This window comes from Natator depressus, chromosome 3 (assembly GCF_965152275.1).
Source record: "Natator depressus isolate rNatDep1 chromosome 3, rNatDep2.hap1, whole genome shotgun sequence".
Lineage (NCBI taxonomy): Eukaryota > Metazoa > Chordata > Testudines > Cheloniidae > Natator > Natator depressus.
In genome coordinates, this window is record NC_134236.1 from 583,753 (window position 1) to 597,692 (window position 13,940).

The 13,940-nt window shown below is 54.1% G+C and overlaps 1 protein-coding gene across 1 annotated transcript in view; it reads left to right on the forward strand.

Annotated features, from left to right (window-relative positions):
- The window catches only part of IFT172 (intraflagellar transport 172), a 133,700-nt gene that overhangs the window by 77,161 nt on the left and 42,599 nt on the right, over nt 1-13,940 (forward strand). The window contains exons 21-27 of the mRNA XM_074947253.1: nt 8,998-9,075; nt 10,141-10,389; nt 10,999-11,077; nt 11,528-11,648; nt 12,556-12,700; nt 12,777-12,866; nt 13,532-13,629. Of these exons, the coding sequence (XP_074803354.1) occupies nt 8,998-9,075; nt 10,141-10,389; nt 10,999-11,077; nt 11,528-11,648; nt 12,556-12,700; nt 12,777-12,866; nt 13,532-13,629 (860 nt within the window). The remainder of the gene's footprint in view (nt 1-8,997; nt 9,076-10,140; nt 10,390-10,998; nt 11,078-11,527; nt 11,649-12,555; nt 12,701-12,776; nt 12,867-13,531; nt 13,630-13,940) is intronic.

Genomic DNA, 13,940 nt, shown 5'->3' on the forward strand with positions numbered 1-13,940 from the left:
TTTCAGTGTTCTGCTGCCGGCACCGAGGCATGCCCCAGTTGCTGGGCTGCAAGCCAAGTGCTTCTTGCTCAAAGCCTATGCTGGGGAGCGACCCACACAGTGGTTGTCTTAAGTGCCTGGGCAAAGCACGTGTGAAAGACCCATGCCAGATTGCTGGGAATTGAAGCCTAGAATGAAAAGGCCAGGGAGGCAAGGCTGAAATTCCTGCTGATGGAGGCAGCATTCAGATCGCTCTTGGAGCTGTCCTGGTCAAACTCGGTGCCAAGGGCTACCACTCCAGTGACAAGCTCACCTCCAGTGTTGCTGGAGTCCTGGCAACGATCTCCTTCACCTGGGCCGAGGAAGAAATATAAGTCTTCCAAAGAGGAACCAACCAGGGGAAGATCTCCACCTTGTAAGTCTGGTATAGAGTGCATATGAAATCTAAGCGCTCCTCCTCCAAATCCGTGCCTAAGTCAGCACAGTTGGCTTCAGTGCCGGAGAGGGCACCTTTGAGGGCAGTGCCAGAAGTAACACCATCAGCTTCAGCAGCGCTGCAATGGCAGACTCAGTCTCAGCGCTGAGTGCCCTGGAAGTGTTTGCAGTAGCAAGGAATTTTCTCTGCCTCTGTGTGTCACTGGCCGTGCAGGAGTCAGATCCCTGGGCCTCATTGGCCCATCTGGCACCAACACCAGCAGTGCCGCTTGTCGTACCATGCCAGCTGCCTGCTTCCTGGACAGGCGGCCCATCGGTGTCATCTGAGGGGAAGCCAGCAATGATGGCAATGCTGTGCCCATCCCCAGGTTCTCGGCACCAGCCCCCAACACCCACTGGACCAGCCCCTTCATGGTCAGAGGGAAGGGAAGCGTCACTGCAGGACTCAAAGATGGGATCTCGTATTTCACAATGCTGGAGCATATCCCGCAGATCCCCCTCTCTCCTCCCTCTCCACCCACCAGCGTAACCCCAACATGGGCATTTCTGTGGAAATCTGCCCAGAAGATCACTGGGGACCAGGCCTATATCGGTGGCTTGTTGGAACTCCTGGGTTTTCCCCCAACTTGTTGATCCTCCCCTCATCGTGCCTACTCAGTGCCCTCTTCTCGGGGGGGGGAAGTCCTTGCACCGAGCTGCCCCATCCCATGTCCAGTACTGGGCTCAGGACCAAGCATCAGGAAGAGGCGTTGAAAGCAGAGGAACAGCCTGTAGAAGAAATTGAACCACGTCCAGTCTTGGCTTCCTCCTCCTCCTCTCCGGACAAGGCAGTTTCCTCAGAGGCAACTTCACCCTTCATGATCAGGAATTGTGTGGGAGGGTGGCTGCAGGTCGAGGCAGTCAGGGAGTCCTCATCTCACCTGATTGATGTTTGATCAATGGCAGGTCCCTCTAGGATGGGACTGCCAATTAATGAGGCAATATTGGCATCTGTAAAGTTGCTATGGCAGACCCCATCTTCATTGCCTCCCACCTCAAAGAGAGCAGAGCAGAAGCACTATGTGCCCTCCCAAGACTTTGAATATCTTTACTCCCACCCATCTCCAGGGTCCTTAGTTGTTACAGCAGCTAATGAGAGAGCGATGGGGCATCAGGCTGTCACCCCCCAAATCAAAGGACTCAAAGAGATTGGACTTGTTTGGCAGGAACATTTATTCAACTAGAGGACTGAAGCTTTGAATTGCCAACCAGCAGGATCTGCTGGGGCTTATGGCAAACCCCTGTCAGGGATGGTCTAGATAATACTTAGTCCTGCCTTGAGGGCAGGGGACAGGACTAGATGACTTCATGAGGTCCCTTCCAGTCCCACAATTCTTTGATTCTATTATTTTAACGTATGGGGCTCCATGGAGAAGTTCTAAGAACTGCTTCCTGAGAATGCAAGGCAGAAGTTCTCTTCACTGGTGAACGAGGGCAGACGAGTACTGAGAACATCACTGAAGGCTGGGCTGGACGTGGTAGACTCAGCTGCTAGAACCGTGGCTTCCATTGTTGCCATGCAGAGATCCTCATGGTTACAGTCTTCTGGTCTCCCCTATGAAGTCCAGAGTACTATTCAGGACTTGCCGTTTGAGGGTCCTTCTCTGTTCTCAGATGAAGTGGACAACAAGCTCTGTGGGCTTGTACATGCCTGCCAGCAGGGCTGGCCTTACCATGAGGCGAACTGAGGCGGCTGCCTCAGGTGCCAGATTGTGGGGAGGCGCCACTAGGACCCAGAAAATTGTGTCTGCTGCTGGTGCATCTGTATTCTCTCTGCTCTGGATGCACAGAGATGAGAGAGTGCTGTGCTGGAGGAAGGAGGGCACAAGAGACATAACAGGCAGGCAGGAGAAAAGGTGAGGGGGAATAACAGAAAGCAGCAGGAGCTGCAGGGACAGAGAGGAGCAGGAGCCTCTTATGTACCTCTCTAGCCCCCCCCCAGGAGCCTGGACTGATTAACACCAGCTTCTCAGGGAGCTTCCTGTTTCCTGCTGCTTTCCTGAACCTACTTGAGGAGAACAGGCAGTCAACTGAAGTAGTAGGAGCCAGTGAGGCCCTTAAGACGCTGATCTCTTCCCTCACTCAGGCCCTGCTACCAGCCTGCTTATTTGTCCCCTTCAACTGAGTGCTGGGAGCCACTATAGCTGGCCCAGAACAGCAGTCATGAGTGAAAGAAGAAAATGCCCCTCTGGGGCAGCATTCAGAAAAAGAAAGAAAGCAAAGGAAGCTTTTCTATCTAAGGAGGAAGGCGCTCTCCTGAGAATCATAGACACAAATGTTCACGGTGAGCCTTCCGGCCCCAGTGAGGATGTGAGTGGAGAGGAGATGCCTGATCTTCCAGGTAGTCAGAGTGCAGGTGACCTGGCAGCTACTGCAGCATCCGTATCTCCATCTCAAATGGATGGAACCCTGCACATTCCTGAAGTGTAGATCAGAGAAGAGTGTGGTGGAGGCGCAAGAAACAGCTGCTGCTGAGTTTAGTTCCTTAAGTCTAGAGGATCCAGGACTGTGGACCCACTTGAGCAGTAGCCTGAGGGAGGGACTTCCTTGTACTGCATGGGCCACAGCAAGTGAAAAACTTCATGTTCCCCAAAGACAATGAAAATAGAAGTTTCCATACAACACATTACTGGCGTGAAATCCCCAATGGTGACAAAGTGAAGAGACCATGGCTTATGTTCTCAAAATCCCAGAATGCTGCATACTGTCTTTGTTGCAAACTCTTCCAGTCTAATGTTCCAGCCACATTGGGTTCTACAGGAACAAAGGACTGGAAAAATCTGGCAAGAAATCTGGCATGCCATGAGAAGGCAGCAAATCACCAGAGAGCATTCCATAGGTGGAATGAGCTTGAGATGAGACTAAGGTTAAAGGTCACCACAGATGATCAGCATCAAGAGAAGATTTGCCAACTTGACTGGCAAAATGTTCTGAAAAGGCTAATTGCCATTGTGAGAATGCTTGCTACTCAAAACCTAGCACTGCGTGGCACTTCAGTTCAGCTGTATGTGCCAGACAGTGGAAACTTCCTTAAAATTGTGGAGCTGGTGGCTGAGTTTGGTGCAGTACTCTAGGAGCTTCTAAGAAGAGTCACCACCCAAGAAATGTACACACACCACTCCCTTGGAAAAACAATTCAAAATGAGATCATACAGTTACTGGCATAAAAGTCAAACAGAAGATTGTGGCAGATCTGAAGTCAGCAAGATATTATTATTAAACTCTGGATTTGTGCTGGAAATGGCCCACCTTGATTATCATACACATTGTAAGGAGAGTGATCACTTTAGATAAGCTATTACCAGCAGGAGAGTGGGGTGGGAGGAGGTATTTTTTCATGCTTTGTGTGTATAAAAAGATCTTCTACACTTTCCACAGTATGCATCCGATGAAGTGAGCTGTAGCTCACGAAAGCTCATGCTCAAATAAATTGGTTAGTCTCTAAGGTGCCACAAGTACTCCTTTTCTTTTTGCGAATACAGACTAACACGGCTGTTACTCTGAAAGATATTACTCTGTTATTCTGGACGGCACACCTGACATCAGCCATAAGGATCAAATGACTAGTGGTGCGTTTTGTAACAATGTCCCTGCAATGGTGTCTGTCCGAGAGCATTTCCTGGAATTTATTGACATTGATGATACTACCGGAGCTGGTATGACAAATGTGCTTCTTAAAAAGCTGGAAGAGACGGGAATTGCGATAGCTGACAGGAGAGGTCAGGGCTACGATAATGGTGCCAACATGAGAGGACGGAACAGAAGAGTGCAGACATGGATCCGAGAGTTAAACCCTCGAGCTTTTTTTGTCCCATGCAGTTCTCATTCATTGAACTTGGTGGTCAGTGATGCAGCATCAGCTTCTAGTGAGGCTGCTGAATTTTTTAATGTAATTCAAAGCATCGATGTATTTTTCTCTGCATCAACTCATCAATGGCAAATTTTGAAGCAACATCTGGGAACATCCTCTCTGACACTGAAACCACTGAGTGCCAGACGATGGGAAAGTTGAGTGAAGGCGATAAAGCCAATCAATTGCCAAATTGGGAAGATAGATAATGCCATAGTTGCCATTATGGAGGATAATGCTGTGACAGGAACTGTTCGTGGGAGAACAGTGGCAGAGGGAAATGGAATCACCAGAAACATACATAACTTCAAATTTCTGTGTGGCTTAGTGTTGTGGCATGACATTCTGTTTGAAATAAATGTTGTAAGCAAGAGATTCCAAGGTGTTGACCTTGATATATCTGGAGCAATGGAACAACTGGACAAAGCAAAGTCAGACCTACAGTCGTACCGGTCAGACGAGGGATTTCAAAACGTTCTGAAGAGTGCACAGAAGTTGGCAGAGGAACTTCACACTGAAGCGATTTTCCCACCCATTCAAGAATACAAGAGTCACCGAAGAAGACGACATTTTGATTATGAGGCACGGGATAATCCCATAAGAGACCCCAAACAACAATTCAAAGTTGAATTCTTTAACCAGGTGCTACATTGTGCAATCCAGTCAACTGAAGAACGTTTCATGCAGCTCAGGGAACACAGCAGTATATTTGGGATGTTGTATGACATTCCAAAACTCCTCACTATACCTGAAGAAGACCTACACCAGCAATGCAGGGCACTAGAGACAGTGTTGACACACGATGACATGCACGATATTGATACGAGTGATTTAGGTGATGAACTGAAAGCCCTTTCAAGATACATTTCAGCAGGATCAACTCCAAAGGCTGTTCTAGAATATATGTGCACAAATAAGATGACCACCCTCTTTCCAAATGCTTTTGTTGCTCTGCACATACTTCTAACACTTCCTGTAACAGTTGTCAGTGGAGAACGCAGCTTCTCCAAGCTGAAGTTAATAAGAACACATCTACGCTCCACAGTGACACAGGAGAAGCTAGTTGGCTTTGCAACCATCTCAATAGAGCATGAGCTGGCCCAGACTGTGGACCTTCAGGAAGCAGCTCAAATCTTTGCAGCCAAGAAGGCACCACTTTGGTTATTCAAACAGATAAATATGCCAGTATTTACTAGGCAGACAAGAAAAGTTACATTTGCCGTTCCGGCGTTAGAAAGTGAAGTGTTACTTAAAATTTTTGAACAAGGCCTTTTAAGTTGTTAGTTCTCCTTTATTGGGGTAGGTGGCAGAGCAGGACCATGAGAGGAGTAGAGCAGGAAGAAGGCAGAAATGAGACCTTTCAAAGTTTTGGCCCAACAGAGGGGACATGGGGGTGTCATTTGAGCTCCCCGCCGCAGGTGCCAAATGTTGTGGGCCGGCCATGCCTGCCGGGTCAGAAAGCGCTATTGACCTCAGCAGATCCACTGGTTTTCCACTCCACCTCCTTGTCAGGACCTGTCAAAAAAGAAGTGCAGGGGTTAGACGTGCAGGCCTCTCCCTCCTGTTGCTTTGGCTCCAGCTCTGGGCCCTTCAAGACACCTGGGAACTGCCCAGCAGTCATTTTAATGGGCCAGTCGAGGACGCCATGCCAGTCTCCATCTCTCCAGATCCTACTTCCCCCACATTTGCAAACCATCTGTTCCACTTCCTCAGTGCTTGCTCCCACCTTACTTCACCCAGTGGGACGTGAGCATTGTGAAAGTGGGATATACCCTTCAGTTTGTTTCTTCCTCTCCCTCCCCGCCTGTATTCCTCTGCAGGGATCACGCCTATGAGGAGCTCCTTCTCCAGGAGCTGCAATCTCTCCTTTGGTCAGGGGCCAAAGAAGAGGTTCTACACTGTCCAAGAGGGAAGGGGTTTTATTCCTGTTACTTCCTAAACCCAAAAGCGAAGGGGGACAGTCTCAGTCCAGTTTTAAACCTGTGTCAACTCAACATATTCTTAAAAAAGATAAAGTCTCTCATGGTCACTCTAACTTCTGTTATCTCCTCCCTGGATCCGGGGACTGGTGTGCCAACCTTGACTTAAAAGATGCCTACTTCCATGTGGCAGTCAACCAAGTTCACAAGAAGTACCTCAGATATGTGGTAAATCAAAATCATCAGCAGTTCACTGTACTACCATTTGACCTGTCGGCAACTCCCGGGGTTTTACAGAAGTTATGGCAGTAGTAGCTGGCTTCCTGAGAAGATCAGGTATCCGAGTTTACCCCTACCTAGATGACTAGCGTGTGATCCAGACTCCAGGTATTGTTGTGTATTCCTGATCCAGTCAACATTCAGTGCTCTGGGACTGCTAGTCAGTGCAGAGAATGTCTCCTTTCCCCCGTCCAGAGGATAGAGTGTATAAGGGCTGTACTGGACTTGTCTCAAGCCAGAGTTTTTCTTCCGGACCTGAGGATTCAGACAATCCATAAGAATGGCCAGACGGGGTCAAACCAATGGTCCATCTAACCCAGTGTCCTGTCTTCGGACAGTGGCCAGTGCCAGATGCTTCAGAGGGAATGAACAGAACAGGGCAACTATCGAGTGACCCATCTTCCACACTCAGCTTCTGACAGTCAGAGGCTAGGGACACAGAGCATGGAGTTGCGTCCCGAGCATCTTGGCTAATAGCCATTGATGGATCTATCCTCCATGAATTTATCTAGTTCTTTTCTGAACCGTTATAGTTTTGGCAATTGGATCAATTGTTACAGCTATGAAAGCTCACTTGATCACAACAGCGTGAAGCTGAGGCTCCTTGGGGCATATGGCCTCTAGCACTTTTGATTCAGTAGGTCAGACTGCACCTCAGAATTCGACAGGCTAGGCTGGCACTGGGGCATGCGGCTCTCCTACTCTTCTGGCCGAGGTAACGGCAACCAGAAATGGCACTTTCATTAATGGATGCAGCAGCGAGCAAGTAGCCAAAGGCTCAAATGAGGGACCCATAAATCTTGACAACACAAAGTTCAAATCTCATGGCAGGAACAGGTCTTGGAGTTTCCCTTGGATAGGTGTTAGTTGTTCAGTATTTGGGGCTCTTTCTGGATCCTCCATTGATGTGGGTTGGTGTCAGCCAGTCCTTCAACAATCCATTCCTCCCACCCCAGACAGTTACCTGATACAAGATCTCATGTCTCCGGCTCTGCCCCAGGGCAGCTTTTTACTGCTTCTGCCCCCACGGCAGCAGCCCCTAGGCCAGGGAGTCACTGCCATGTGCATCATTCACAAAAATCTTACAGGTTTTCAGAGTAGGAGCCGTGTTAGTCTGTATTCGCAAAAAGGAAAGGAGTACTAGTGGCACCTTAGAGACTAACCGATGCATCCGATGAAGTGAGCTGTAGCTCACAAAAGCTCGTGCCCAAATAAATTGGTTAGTCTCTAAGGTTCCACTAGTACTCCTTTTCTTTTTTTAAAAACCTTATCCCACTTTGTCACAGAAAATCCCACTTTGTCACAGCTTTGGAGTGTTCTTGCTTTTCCTCAGCCGGGAGGGGTCGGGCACTCAGCAGCAGGATCACTCATGGCAAATATCAGGGCATGTACCTGCTGTTCTTGTGCTTTCTCTGTGAATCACAAGCCACCCGGAATCACTCCGACCTACGGATCCAGCAAGGCTGCTGCCTGAGTTTCCAAAATCAAACTTCTCTCGCAGTCCCCTGTGCTATGGGCCCTGTTGCTGCGCTGAGAGGACTCTGCATCCTTCCTGTTGCAGCTTTCGCAGCTCTGCTCCCTGGCTTTCCACTGTTCCCACTCACGCACCACTCTGCTGCTCTGGAGTCTCTTTCCTTTACCCCTGAGAGAGAGGGGTTTCCCGCTGCTGACACCCTGTGGTGTGAGGACATAAGCACAGAGCGCCAAGCCTTAAGCAGTGTCTAGAGAACTCCCTCACCAGGAAGTTCCTTCCTACATTTCTTAAGCTCCCCACTGTAACACATCCTGGTCCTGTCTGGTGACCCTTGGGACCAGGAACTGTATAACCACTCCACAACTGGCTGTGAGGTTTGCCCTGCAGTGTGGTGGGGCTCATAGTTCCCTAGAGAAGGGACCATTGTGATCATCTAGTCTGATCTCCTGTAGAACACAGGCCAGAGACCTGCCCCACAATATTTCCTAGAGCAGAGCTTTTAGGAAAACATCCAGTCTTGATTTAAAGAATCCACCACAGCCCTTTATAAATTGTTCCCATGGCTAATTACTCTCACTGGTAAAAATTTGCGCGTTATTTCCAGTCTGAATTTGTGTAGCTTTAACTTCCAGCCACTGGATTGTGTTAGCCCTGTCTCTGTTAGACCGAAGAGCCTGTTGTTAAATATTTGTTCCCCATGTAGGTGTTTAGAGACTGTGACCAAGTCACCCTTTCACCTTGAGCTCCCGGAGTCTGTCACTGTGAGGCAGGTTTTCTAACCCTTTAATCATTCTCATGGTTCTTCTCAGTGGGAGCGAGGTTTCCCTGAGGTGCGGGGGGCTCATTTATTGGCTGTGAGGTTTATCCTGCTGCCCAGCATTCCAGACTCATTAGCTGAAGTTCCCAGCCTGGCCTTATTTTGGGAGCTAACCCCATGTGGCAGGGTGTTCCCCAGGCTCAGGGTGCCGAGTCAGCAGAGAAGGAAGCCCACCCCATAGTAACGCTCTGCTCTCTGTGCCCAGAACGCAGTGGAGGAGGCCATGGAAATGTACCAGGAGCTGCACATGTGGGACGAGTGCATTGTGGTGGCAGAGGCCAAGGTACGGTGTATACTGCACTTTGCCCTCCCTTGCCCGTGGACTGGGCCCTGCTGGGGTGCTCCATATGCCGCTGGGGGGATAATGCCTGAGTGTGGATTCTGTCACGGGAACCTGCACCTGCCTGGGAGGCTCCCAGTAGGACTCGGATGAGCCAGTTCAGCGCCAGATGGCTGAGTGGGCAGGTGCCTGGGGGTTCCCAGCCTGGGCAAGGCCTCTGCTGTAGAGAAGGGGGGAGAGGGAGTCATCGCGCCACGTGTGCGCAGAGCTGCAGAAGGGAATGGAGGGACAGGGCAGGGGGTGAATGAGGGGCTTGGCTGTGGCGCCAGGGACGGGGTGAGGAAGGAGGATTCCTGCGGCTGTGTCAGGCAGGCTGGGAGGGTACACGGGTCTGCAGCAGGCCTGGGGACTGTGGGCTTGGCAGGTGAGGCGGCCTGGGAGGAAAGGCAGGGCATCCTGCTGGGCCGTGCAGCTGGGGGATGGAACTGAGAGGGGCTCATGGGGGGTCACAAGGCTGGGGGAGGGAGGCATGTGGGGCTGAGCGGAGCAGGAGAGAAGCTCAGGGGCTGCTGTGGGGTGGAGCAGAGGGGGAGGGGAGCTCGGGGTGCTGTGGGGCTGAGCAGAGGGAAAGGGAGTTCAGGGGGCACTGTGGGGCAGAGCAGGGGGAAGGGAGGCTCAGGGGGCACTGTTGGGTGGAACACAGGGGAACTCGGGACACTGGGGCAGAGGGGAGGGGAGGGGGCTCAAGGGGCACTGTGGGGTGGAGCGGAGGGGAGGGGAGCTCAGGAGGCACTGTGGGGCAGAGCAGCGGGGGAGGGGCTCAGAGGACGCTGTGGAGCAGAGCAGGGGGAAGGGGAATTCAGGGGGCACTGGGGCAGAGGGGTGGGGAGGGGAGCTCAGGGGGCGCTGTGGGGTGGAGTGGAGGGGAACGTGGGGGCCAATCAAGGTTTCTGGGGGGCTCTGGCCGGCATCTGTGCCTGGCACTGGGAGAAGCCTGCAGGAGGGGTGGGGCCGGGCTGGGGGAGCTGGCCTGTGCTGACAGACGCTGCCCCCCACCCCCCACACCAGGGGCACCCAGCGCTGGAGAAGCTGCGCCGGGGCTATTACCAGTGGCTGCTGGACACGCAGCAGGAGGAGAAGGCTGGGGAGGTGCAAGAGAGCCAAGGGGAGCCCCTGGCCGCCGTGGGCCTGTACCTGAGGGCTGGGCTGCCAGCCCGAGCCGCTCGGCTGGCCATGGCCAGGGACCAGCTCTTGGCCAATGGGGATGTCATCAACCGAATCACCACCGCGCTGATCAAAGGGGAGCTGTATGAGCAGGTGAGAGCCTCTCCCCTTCCCCAACCCCCCAGGTCAGAGCCTCTCCCCTTCCCCAACCCCACTCCCCCAGGTCAGAGCCTTGCCCCAACTCCACCCCTGAGGGTTAGAGCCTCATCCCTCCCCAGCATCACTCATACATGGCCTCCACTCTCACAGAGTAACAGCCTTACCCCCACACTCCCCTTGTCCCCCACCCCAGGAGAGTTGGAACCTCACTTGCACAGAGCTCCAGATACCCGCGCCCTAGAGATCGAGGGCTTGGGACAGGAGGCTCCAGGACCCCAGCCTTGGGGCTGGCAGGGTACATGGCTTGTGGAGTGGGCCTGGGGCTCTGGACTGGGACTGGGACTGGCCCTGGGGCTGGCAGGGTGCATGGCTTGTGGGGTGGGCCTGGGGCTCTGGACTGGGACTGGCCCTGGGGCTGGCAGGGTGCATGGCTTGTGGGGTGGGCCTGGGGCTCTGGACTGGGACTGGCCCTGGGGCTGGCAGGGTGCATGGCTGGGGCAGCAGCGGGGGCCTGGGAGCTCTGGTACCGGCCCCCGGCCTGGTGTGACCTGTGGCAGGTGGGCCAGCAGCTCTGCAGCCTGTCTGACAGCCTGTGTGTGTTAGGCTGGAGACCTGTTTGAGACGATCAGGAACCCCCAGAAGGCTCTGGAGTGTTACCGCAAGGGCTGCGCCTTCCTGAAAGGTATCGTGGTCTCCGTCCGCCTTTCTTGGTGTGAGCACCCCCAGTGCCTCTTGCTGGGATGCAGGGATGCCCTGTCCTTTGCTGCACAAGCGGCTGCCCCAGAGCCCAGAGGACCGGCTGTGTGTCACTGCTGCCTGTCTTCCAGCCCTCAGTCAGCAGCTCTAGTTCTGAGCTGGAGCTCCATGAGCTGAGGACCAGGATTGCCTGGTGAGGCTGCCTGCAAAGCGGGCACTGGACTCGGTGCCCCAGGCCATCCCTTCCAGTCCCGAGTTCCCCTCTCCTGTAGCCACTCGTGGCCCCAGGGCAGGTTCCTCCTGGGCTTATCAGCCAGCAGGATGCCAGGCGCCACTTGAATCAGCCCCACGCCTCCCAGGGCCTGTCTTCAGTACTGCCATGTCAGCGTCCTCTCCCCAGCTGGTGGCCACTGTGACATGTTCCTCTTCCTCGCAGCGGTGGAGCTCGCTCGCGTGGCGTTCCCTGCAGAGGTGCTGAAGCTGGAGGAGGCCTGGGGAGATCACCTGGTGCAGCAGAAGCAGCTGGATGCTGCCATTAACCATTACATTGAAGCCAGGTAAGGCCAGGCTGGAGCATTGCTACGGCAGCTGCGCAGTTCAGAAAGCAATGACTTGGGTGAGTCTCCTTACACGAGTGGGCGAGCTGAACCCTACTGACATGTGGCTGGCGTGGAGCACACCAGCCCTCCCCTCCCCAGCTCTGCTGGTGCCCCGCAGGCCAGACCCACAGGCCCCTGCTATCCCAGCCCTGGGCTCCCTCCCTCCCTCGCACCCAACCCTGCCGGTGCCCAGAGACCTTTGCTATCCCAGCCCTGGGCTCTCTCCCTCCCTCACACCCAGGTCTGCCGGTGCCCAGAGCCCTCTGCTATCCCAGCCCTAGGCTCCCTCCCTCCCTCGCACCGAGCCCTGCCGGTGCCCAGAGACCTTTGCTATCCCAGCCCTGGGCTCTCTCCCTCCCTCACACCCAGGTCTGCCGGTGCCCAGAGCCCTCTGCTATCCCAGCCCTGGGCTCCCTCCCTCCCTCACACCCAGCTCTGCTGGTGCCCACAGCCCTCTGCTATCCCAGCTTGGGACGCTGATCGTACCCTTTTGTGCCACAGTGTATGGTGGTTTTGTGATGGGGAAACTGGAGCCTAGGCTCGGAGCCTAAACTGCCTTTCCCTCGTGATCTGTGGGAGGTGCCCAGAGCCTGTGCTAGGCCGTTTCTCTAAGGTGCTGGTGAACTTTCTCTCCTCCATGTGCCAAGCCTCGTGACACCTTCCTCTCCTTGCCAGCCATTCTCCCTGACCCTCCTTGCTCCCCAGTCCCCTGTGCAGACATCCATGCAGGTGACCCGAGCAGCGAGGCTGCTTCATTGTCTCCTCACACAGTTCCCAGTCTCGCTGCCTGTCCCTAGCGTGAGCAGAGCTCAGCCGGATCTGATCTCCCTGGCCTGCTAAGGATCTCTGCCCCTTGCGGCATTAGGTGCGCCATCAAGGCCATTGAGGCAGCCATTGGGGCCCGGCAGTGGAAGAAGGCCATTTACATTCTGGATTCACAAGAGAAAAGGATAGCAGTCAAGTACTACCCCAGGATTGCCCAGCACTACGCAACCTTGCAGGAGTACCAGGTGAGATGCCAGCTCCCAGCATCTCCCAGCCCCACAGCGGCCAGAGGTGGCTCACCTGCTGTCCTGTTCCCCACAGATTGCAGAGGAGCTGTACATCAAAGGAGATCGGCCCAAGGACGCTATTGACATGTATACGCAGGCGGGGCTCTGGGAGCAGGCGCACAAGGTAGGGATAGAGGCTGAGAGTGGCTGAGTCTCTTGGGCCCTGCTGCCACCTTCCAAAGCAGTAACTGTCTCCATACCAGGAGGTCCTAGTGCCCTGGGCTCAGCAGCCTGCAGGTAGAGCTGTGTTCCCAAAGGGTCGTTGCAGGCGGGAGCCGTGAGCTCCCAGTCGCAGAATGGGACAGGCCACTGCACCCTGTGCCCGCTCTGTGTCTCCCTCTACTTCCGGCTCTGGCCTGAATAACAGCATCTCTCAAAAGGACTGGGCAACCCCCAGGCTCAGCCCCGCTCTCACTGAGCTGCATGACAAAGCGCCCTCAGTCTGTGGTGGATGCAGCATCTGCTCCCCAGGGAGAAAGGGGTCGGTGTCTGTCTCCAAACCATCCAAAATAGAGACCAGCGAGATTGGCTGTGGGCACCAGCATGTGCAGAGTGCTCAGTGGGTGCCTGGAATCAGTGCCTAGGGCTTCTGAGCTGAGCCCACCACACACCCACCTGGTATTCCTGGGGGGAATGGCTAGTTTTATGCCGTGGCCTGCCTGGCTAGCTCAGCAGGGAGCCAGAGCAGATCTGTGAGGGGGTTGCGGGTCTCTCCCCAGATTCTCATTATCCCCTTTACGCTGAGGTTGCTGGGTAGGATGCTGGAACCTGTTTCGTGTCTCCCTGCAGCTGGCGACCAAGTGCATGAGGCAGGAAGATGTGTCCGTGCTCTACATCACCCAGGCTCAAGAGATGGAGAAGCAGGGCAAATACAAAGAAGCGGAGCGGTGAGTGTCTGCCTGGACACCATGGGTGGGGGGCTAGGCCTCGGTAGCGGCCCATGGGACTTGGAGCAGGGCAGGGCTGAGTCTCTCCAGAGTCCAGTCCCCAGCCAGGCCTGTCAAGAATGTGCCTTAGGAGTCTTGCTGTGAGGTTGGTTTTATGATGGGAGGACAAAGGCGCTTTCCTGGGACTAGAGGGGAGTTCCAGGCTGAGGGTGAGGAATAGAAACCCCCTGCAGGTCACATGCCATTGCTCAGCCACGTGGCCCTTGAGCCATCTCACATGCCTCTGTAGCCCCAGGCAACCCTGCCAGGCT